The sequence below is a fragment of the Penaeus monodon genome, chromosome 12, assembly GCF_015228065.2.
Source record: "Penaeus monodon isolate SGIC_2016 chromosome 12, NSTDA_Pmon_1, whole genome shotgun sequence".
NCBI classification, from domain to species: Eukaryota; Metazoa; Arthropoda; class Malacostraca; order Decapoda; family Penaeidae; genus Penaeus; species Penaeus monodon.
In genome coordinates, this window is record NC_051397.1 from 51,546,929 (window position 1) to 51,556,928 (window position 10,000).

Genomic DNA, 10,000 nt, shown 5'->3' on the forward strand with positions numbered 1-10,000 from the left:
CTCAGGCAATTATCATCTGTTAAAGAATAGCATGCTAGATGACCAAATGAATCTCTAAAGAGCCTGAATATCACTTAAAATTATAAACTAAAGAGACATTAAAGAAGTTTTCACCATCGAAACCAATATCCTCGCTTCCTTTTTTTGAAGTTCGGTTAAATAGATGAGGTTCGGACACGCCGGGGACACTAAGGACAAATGTCAAACATTTTAGCGCTGGCCGCCCACCTGCAGATTTATGAAGGGGGGGGGGAGGGGGAGGTGATGGGCGCTCTCGTTCGGGGCTACTTCCTTCGACTCGCTTTATGGGTCATCTTGCCATGGGTATTGGCCTTAAAGATAGTTATGGGCGTGAGTGGCGTGGCCGGAGATAGTGTGCCGTGTACCGTACGTGTCGTGTGGACATGTAGAGCCACGTAGTGTTCTCGGGAGGGGGGAGGAAGGGAGTGCTATGAGTAAGCGTAAAACAGATCGATAAGAAATGATGGACAGACAGCTCTGGAGACACGTTATACCTACACAATACTTTGCAAAAGTGATAGGTCGTTATAAAGTGTCGACGGTATCTTTTGGGGGGGGAAATTTGACAACATTCCTGCCACAGTTCAGGGAACAAGGAAAATACCATCGCTAGAATCTGAAATTTTAAAATTCTTTTTTTTTCATTGTGTGAGTAAAGAAAAGCATAAATTTCGAATGGTAACTGACCTTCACAAAGAGCGCCAATAGCGCCCGTCTGACTCAGCCAGCATAATCTAGTTGGCAAGAATCCATTGCTATCATTCATCATGCTATAAATAAGACCAGTATCTGCAGTAAATTACCAATGTCCATCAGGAGACGTCCGTTGGTTGATACTACAGATGAACGACAGCTAGCAATCACGGGGAGGAGAAAAAAATGTATGGTGCAGAATTAATAATACTGATAAAGATTTACTCTTCGACAAAACGTTCGCTTCGGGAGTCAAGTGTGTAGCCTTTGGACGAAAGGAGACGCACAGGGGCAGATGGAAGAGGAGGCAAAAGCTACTCGCTGGAGTTATTACTGTTGCTGTTGCACCTGCAGTTATATCTTTCCTAATGGTATAACTATCTGCCTGACGTAATTACTGTTGTCTTAATAAGAAAGGGGGAGCTGTCGCTGTTGTTGAAGCCTGTTATGTTCTTTGGTTCTCCAGTTCGTTTTACTTTTTGGATGTCCATACCCCTGTGGCTGCTACTTACACGGTGAAAGGGTGAGGGGATACACCCTGATAGGGAGAAGCAAAGGCAAGGAGAGACTTATAAAGAAAGGTTCGTCAAATAATACGAAACATGCGTCCATGCATACTTACATACATAGATACATGCGTGCGTGTGTTTGTGTGTCTGTGATATAAATATATATATATATACATATACATACACATGTGTGTGTGCTTGTGTGTGTGTGTGTGTGTGTGTGTGTGTGTGTGTGTGTGTGTGTGTGTGTGTGTGTGTGTGTGTTTGCGTGTGTGTGTGTTTGTGTGTGTGTGTGTGTGTGTGTGTGTGTGTGTGTGTGTGTGTGTGTGTGTGTGTGTGTGTGTGTGTGTGTGTGTTCGTGTGCACGTTGTCTCTGCATCCCAGACAGTCGGAAAATTCACCTCAGCGTCCCATCTTCCCCGGGAGCAGGAGCCGGGCAAACCGTCCCCTCAGCCATCGCAAAGCTACTCCCCGGACAGCCCCAGGGTTGTCGACCTCGCTGCGCGGGGCGACGCTCATCAATCATCCCAAGAAGCGATTTGGTTATTTTCGGCGATTTTCCTGATTAATTTCCTGCCTTTTCGTGTCTTTCGTCTTGTTTTCATTTAGTTTCCGGTTTGTCTGTATTGTTGATGAAGGTGCGTCTAGCTTCTTTCGTTCTTTTTAAATACGTGATGAGAATTAATTCGTAAATAATATATTACATGTGTGCATTTGAAAGTCAGAGTATCTGTCTGTCTGTCTGCTGGTCCCAAGCCCGGATAAAATAGAGAGAATGATTACCTAAAAGGTACCACCGGCACTCTCCGTGGAAAGGAACTGGGGACCCTACCACGTACTCACTCCAAGAGCATCACAACATGAGGACTGCAATTAAGTATCATGCTGTGACCACGGCGGCTCAGACATGAACCTACCGTTAATAATATATATATATATATATATATATATATATATATATATATATATATATATATATATATATATATATATATATGTGTGGTGTGTGGTGTGTGTGTGTGTGTGTGTGTGTGTGTGTGTGTGTGTGTGTGTGTGTGTGTGTGTGTGTGTGTGTGTGGTGTGTGTGTGTGTGTGTGTGTGTGTGTGTGTGTGTGTGTGTGTGTGTGTGTGTGTGTGTGTGTGTGTGTGTGTGTGTGTGTGTGTGTGTGTGTGTGTGTGTGTGTGTGTGTGTGTGTGTGTGTGTGTGTGTGTGTGTGTGTGTGTGTTCAGCGTAATAGTCTGCAGTAGTCTTGCACACCGATAGACTCAAACCAAGCAACGACTCGTCGGAGATATGTCAAAGACTTTGTTCAAATCAAAGAGTAAAAACATCTCCAGATTTTCTCATCCTTCTTACACTGCGATAACAGAATTGCTTCTTTGTCACTTTCGTCATTTTGGAAAGCCTTTTTAGCCATTGAAAAGGTTTATGGAACGGGGAGGTTCTGAAACAGAGGCCGCTCTCATCAAGCGTAGGCCTACTGAGCGCCTTTCTCTCTCTCCGTTTCTTCTTTTCACTAGAGTCAAAGTGTGTGCGAATGTATGCCTAAGTGTGTATGCAAATGGGTATACATGTGGGTTTATATACGTACATAAATACTATATACATACATATAAATATACTAACATACACACACACACACACACACACACATATGAACATATAATATATATATACATATATGTGTATGTATATGTATATATATATTTATATATACATATATATATATATATATATATATATATATATATCTGTGTGTGTGTTTATATGTATTTATCTCCCCCCCTCTCTCTCTCTCTCTCTCTCTCTCTCTCTCTCTCTCTCTCTCTCTCTCTCTCTCTCTCTCTCTCTCTCTCTCTCTCTCTCTCTCTCTCTTTCGTCATCTTCTGAACCCCCCTTGGACAACCGCGCCAGGAAATTCTCCAAAGTAAACAAACTTCCCACATGTCCTTCTTGAACAACAGAAAATATGTCAGTGTCCCCCGCCACAAGCTCCGCCTCCTTCGTCTGAAGAAACCCCACTCCGCCACCCGTAACTCCGCCCACACCTGCCTAAGCTCCGCCCCCCTGATTCAGCTAAGCTCCGCCCCGGGCCCTCCTGCGCGGCGTCTGCTCTCCCCTCGCGTCCCCATTACGCCGCCGACACCAACCGGTCTGGGGAGCGAGGCGCGCGCACGTCACTCACCTCGGGCTCATTTCTTTCCCCTCGCGTCCAAGTGCGCTCGCTCTGACCGCCTGGAACCTTTTTCCCCCCCTTGTGATCTCTTTTTATATATAAAAAAGAAAGGCATTGTCAGGGGAAGAAACAAATTAAAGCGATTGTGGAGAACTCTAAAAGTGCACTAACCTCGTCCCTTCCCTGCTGGAGCTGCGGCTAGTGACTGACTGACAGCTCGTGTGACCGTCAGTCGGTAGTGGGACGTTCAAGTGAGTGTCAACTTCCTAAGGAGGCTCCGGCCCGGCGTGTGAAGGAGGAGGAAGGACTTGAAGAGCATTTTGAAGAGCCAGACCTCTCAAGACTTGTTTGAATCGGCTTGCCTGACAGCGCGTGTCCCCGGACTTCGACGTGAAGGGCTGGGAGCAAACGCGGCCTGATACAAGACTTCGCTACTTGGTGAAGAGTCACTTGGTTCCCTCTTCGTAGTCACTTGAGGCGCTGGAGGGCAGGATAATACTCAAGGGTGACCTGCGCCTGCCTCCTCCACCCCCTCCCTTCCTGCCTCCTGCACTGCAGTTCGGCCGGGAGAGTGAGTGCGGTGTCGCGCGCGTCCTTTCGCTGTGCTTTCAGTGAGGACTTGGTGGTACTTGACACTTTGGGTGACGACCTTCATTCGGGAAGGGATTCTTTCGCTTTCTGTAGAGACACGGGAAGGATTGAGCCGCTGCGCCCTTTCGGAAAAGAAGCTTTCTTGCGGAGACACGGTCAGTGCCATAAAGGGAAGTTTCTGCGTCAGCGCAGGAACCGTGCGAAGTCGGAAGAAGTTTTTCCTGTCAGGACTTCGCCCGCACAACACCCACCATGATGATGTCCGGCAGCATGCCACCCACGGCGGGGGGAATGGGGGTGATGGGCGTGATGGGCGGCTACCTCGGAGGTGTGGGCGTGGGAAGGGAGTATTTGGAGGGAGGTTCAGTGGGCGTTGACCCTTCCGTGTGGGTTCCGCCCTTCTGGGAAGACCCACACCTCTCAGACGGACACCTGCACGACCCGAACATCCCCGAAGCCGCCCACATGGGTGAGCCGCCCACCATGGGTGAGGTGGGACCCACAGACCTCATGGATGCGTTCCCTCCACAATCACAGCATGGTAAGTGTAAAAAGATACAGCCCAAATCTCCTGTTGCTTGCTAGATAAGTAACCTGGTCGATAACCTCTGATCAGTATTTTCTGTTCTACTTCGTGCTTACGGAGGACCTCGACCAGAATCCCCTCTCTCTTAGGACCTTTTCTGTGGCATCCTTCAGTTGTAATCCTCCTGTGTCCCTTTCTTAGCTAGAGGAAATGCTTCACTCTTTGCTTGGCGAATCATCTGTTGTAATTATAGCACTTGTAATTATAAGTTGTAAAATGCCAGTGGCTTTTTATAAAGCAATTGTGTAATTAATTCTAGTGAATTTCTGATGGTATATGCAAGTGGATGTATGCATGTCTGTGCTTGTGTGTGTGTGTTTGTGCATGTAAATGTTTGTATAGGTGTGTCTGTGTGTACTTAAGTATATGTGTGTGTAAATGTTTGCATAGGTGTGTGTGTTTATGCATGCGTGTGTGTGTGTGTGTGTGTGTGTATGTGTGTGTGTGTGTGTGTGTGTGTGTGTGTGTGTGTGTGTGTGTGTGTGTGTGTGTGTGTGTGTGTGTGTGTGTGTGTGTGGGTGGGTGGGTGGGTGGGTGGGTGTGGGTGTGTGTTTGTATTTTACCTTTGTTCCTATTTGCGTGTGTTTACATTTTTGTCTAATGTTTATGCTTTGTACAATAGAGCCTGTGTTGATATGCATAGTTGGCTTTGAATATCCTTGTTACTTGCATCTGCATATGCGTGTGAGCATCCGTGTTTCTATATATATCTATAATAATTTGTGTATGTTTATGTTTTGTAAGCAAGAGTCAGAGTTGCCATGACTCACTGTGTTTATTTTTAAGTCTGTGTGTCAGTACGTAAGTTTGCTTATATGAATGTACATATGTGTGTGTGTGTGTGTGTGTGTGTGTGTGTGTGTGTGTGTGTGTGTGTGTGTGTGTGTGTGTGTGTGCGTGTGTGTGTGTGTGTGTTTTGGTGCTTCATGATATAGAAAAGACAATTAGATTAAACACCAGAAATCAGCATCCTGTATGAATGATGATAGCATGAATAACAGCAACCATAGAAATCGTATAGTCTATAGCTAACTCACTAAATGAAAAATTGTGAAAAGGAGATCAACTAAAGAAACTAGAAATGGCTGTAAAGACAACATGAAAATGGAAATAAATCTATGACACCAGCAGCAGTACAATGAAAAATGGTAAGACTAATGAGAATGATGGTGATAATGATGCTGATAATGACGGTTATGATATCTGCCATCACGAAAAAGTAATGAGTATAATGCTAATGATGATTAGTAACAGTAATGACATAATGATAATGATATGGATAATAATGATAAAAATACTAAAAATAATGATGATGATTATGATTGCCGGTCATGAATAAAGTAATAGTAATGATAAAAAATGGTAAAAATAATGTTAAAAGATACTAAGGTTAATATTAATAATATTAATGATAATGATAATGATGATGATGATAATAAAAATGATGAGGTTGATGAGAATAATAATAATTATTACAATAGTAATAATAATAATAATAATAATAATAATAATAATAATAATAATAATAATGATAATAATAATGATAATAAGTAATAATAATAATAATAATAATAATGGTTATAATAATAATAAATAAATAAATGATGATGATGATAATGACAATAATGATAATGATAATAATAATTATCATTATTATTATTATTATTATTATTATTACTTTGTTATTACCATTATTATCATCACAGTAATTATAATTATAATAATTATAACAATTATCATTATTATAGCAACAGTGATAAGAGTAATAATGGTAGCAAAAATGATAATAATGATGATAACAATAATGATAATAATAATAATAATAATGATAATAGCAATAATAATAATAATAATAAGAATAAGAATAAGAATAAGAATAATAATAATAATAATTATTATAATAATAATAATAATGATAATGATAATAATAATAAAACTACAAAAACAATTATAATAATATTAACAATAATCATAATGATAATGATGACAATGGATTCTCATAATCCTGCCACCACTGATAATGGTAATGGGAATAGCAGAAGTAATAACAACCAGGAATGCAAAAAACAAAGAAAAGAAGAAAAAAAAAGATTATGACGATAATAATAATAGCAATTTCAGTAGTGATGATACCTATACAGCTATCACTACTATTACCACTATAACAACAGTAACTACTACTACTACTACTACTACTACTACTACTACTACTACTACTACTACTGCTACTACTACTGTTACTATGATTACCACAACCTATACTGCTGATGCTACTGTTTGCATTATCAATATCGTTGTCATAATTACTCTTATTTTGTTGATATTCCGGTTAATAATGAAAGAGGAATTATAAGTATTACTTATAGTATTACTTATAGTATTACTTATTTTATTATTTAGCGCATAAAAAATATACCAGGTAGTATAAATAAGAATGCCAGTAGTAATAACACTAATAATGATAATAGTAACGGAAATAATGATATTAGTAATAACAATGATAATGGCAACAATGATAATAACCAATGCTTTTACCATAATAAAAGCGAAAATAGCTGTAAATAGCCAGTAATGAAGATAATAGCCCCAATACGAATAGCAACGCCTCAGCGGCGACGGTAGAAACCTCACCGACAGCAACGAATTCAGTCTTGCAGCAGCGTCTCTGCAACCCCTTTTCAATATGTACAAACACTTATTTAAGGCAATTGCTCACTTAACTCATTACTTCATCCATCAGGAGAAAAAAAAATAGTGATAAAACAGTACAGAAAATCCTTACATGTTTCTAATAAATTTACATTATATTAAATACGTCCTTTGCCTCAGCTGTCGGAATGGAGTTTAGAATATCATCACTTTCTCTAATTTCCTTTTCAATTAACGTTGAAAGGGTGAATAAATATTTCTAGAATGAATAGGATATTGCACAGGAGATTAACACGTAGAATTTTAGTGAAGAATTAGGCTCTCAGTCCGCTTATCTATAATTACGGGGTGGTCGTTCGATCCGCAGGTAGTCTGTTTTTAGAGTACATATAGTAGTCTACGTGGAAAGGAACTGGGGACCCTACCACGTACTCACTCCAAGAGCATCACAACATGAAAACTACAATTAAGTATCATGCTGTGACCACGGCGGCTCAGACATGAACCTAACGTTAAAAGAAGATAGTAGTCTAATAACAGCTATTGAATATATGGAATACGTGTTTTTCCTCGTCGTCAACAAAATCATAATGATAATGATGATGATGATAGTAACAATTATAATAGTAATGATAATAATAGTAGTGGTAATAATGAAAATAAAATAGCAATAATAATAACAACAATAATAGTAATAATAATGATGATAACACGGGTAATGAAAATTATCATCATTATTGTTATTGTTATTATTATTATTATTATTATTGTTGTTGTTGTTATTATTATTATTATCATTATCATTATTATCATTATCATCATCATTATTATTATTATTATCATTATCATTACTATTATTATTATTATTATTATCATTATTATTATTAATATTATTATTATTAGTAGTAGTAGTAGTAGTAGTATTACTGTTATTACTATTTCATTATTTTTTTATTAGTATTGTTACTATTATTGTTATTATCATCATTATCGCTATCATTATTGCTGATTTTATTATTATTAGATTATCATCTTATTTTATTATTCTGTTTATTATTACTATTTTTATTATTACTTTATTGTAATCTTTATCATTACTATTATCATCGATACTATTATACTTTTTTGTTTTTATTATTGTTATTAATATTGTTATCAATATTGTTATTATCATTTTTATTATTATTATCATCATTATTATTACCATTATTGTTATTGTTGTTATTATAATTATTGTTGTTGTTATTATTATTATTAATATTGTATACAAAAACACTCTTCCGTGTTGATACAATGGAAGAAAAACCCACAAACCCTCAGACCTGAGGATGGAATCCAGGTGGATTTCGAAACTGTTGTCTCACTTTCAATGAATCTAGTTTTTGTATTGTGAGTTTTTCTTCCATTATCATTTTTATTATTATCATTATTATTACTATTATTATTATTATCATTAATATTATTATTATTATTATTACTATTATTATTATCATTATTATTACTATTATTATTATTATTATTATTATTATTATTTCTATTACTATTTTTCTTGTTCTTCTTATTATTATTATTATTATTATTATTATCATTATTACAATTATCATTATTATTACTATTACTGTATCATCATCATCATCACCATCATTATCATTATTATTAATGCTGTTGTTATTATCATTATCATTATTCATATTATCATTTTCATTATTATCATTATCATCTTTATTATAATATTTTTTATCATTATCATTATTATTATTGTTATTATTATTATCATTACTATTATTATTATTATCATCATCATCATTATTGTTATTATTATTATTATTGTCATCATTATTATCTCTCTCTCTCTCTCTCCTCCCTCCCCTCTCTCTTTCTCTCTCTCTTTTTCTCCTCCCCCCCTCTCTCTCCTTTCCTTTCCTCCCTCTTCTCTCCCCTCTCCTCTCCCCTCCTTCCCTCCCCTCTCCCCCTCTCCCTCCTCCTTCCCTCCCCTCTCCCTCCCTCCTCCCCTCCCCTCTCCCCTCTCCCCTCACTGCATCAAAAGCGACGTTCCGTTACCTCGCGTTCCTCTCCCTCAGACTACATCATGGGCGACTCCGTTATCGTGAAGGAGGAGGACGGCCTCAAGGACGACTACGCGAAGTACAAGGAGGACTATTTCAAGTACAAGGAGAACTACGCCAAGTACTCGAAGGAGGAAGATTACCTGAAGGACGAGTCTCCGTACATCGAAGGAGGAGGCGGAGGTGGAGGAGGAGGCGGCGACGGCGGGGGTGGAGGTGAAGGAGGAGGTGGAGGAGGAGTCGACGGAGGGATCCAGATGGTCGGCGCTGGAGGAGGACTCGTCGGGGTTGGAGGATCACCCTTGACCTCGACCTCCTCCTCGAACACCTCCCCGTCGGGCAGCTCTCTCTCCGGGGGGTCGTCGGGTCCTCCTCTCACCTCCCCCCACGTGCAGCAGCTGAGCTCCCTGTGCCCACCCTTCCCCGAGGCCCACCTCACCTCCCTCTCCGGACCCAAGGACGACTCGGATAAGAGTGAGTGTTGCTGGACTCACCTGCTTCTGCTTTTCCTTCTCTCTCGCTCTCGCTCTCGCTCTCTCTCTCTCTCTCTCTCTCTCTCTCTCTCTCTCTCTCGCTCTCTCTTTTTCTCTTTCCTTCTCTTCTCTCTCTCTTTCTCTCTTCTCTCTCTCTCTTGCTCTCTCTCCTCTCCTCTCTCTCTCTCCTCTCTCTCTCTCTTTTTTTTTTTTCTCTATTTTCCCCTCTCTCTCT

The 10,000-nt window shown here is 39.3% G+C and overlaps 1 protein-coding gene across 1 annotated transcript in view; it reads left to right on the plus strand.

The window, feature by feature from the left end:
• Window positions 1–3,343: 3,343 nt before the first annotated feature.
• The window catches only part of LOC119579571 (NK1 transcription factor-related protein 1-like), a gene marked incomplete in the record, with an annotated part of 27,328 nt that continues 20,671 nt past the window's right edge, over window positions 3,344–10,000 (plus strand). Inside the window, 2 exon segments of the mRNA XM_037927489.1 lie at window positions 3,344–4,532; window positions 9,308–9,766. Coding sequence (XP_037783417.1) covers window positions 4,244–4,532; window positions 9,308–9,766 — 748 coding nt within the window.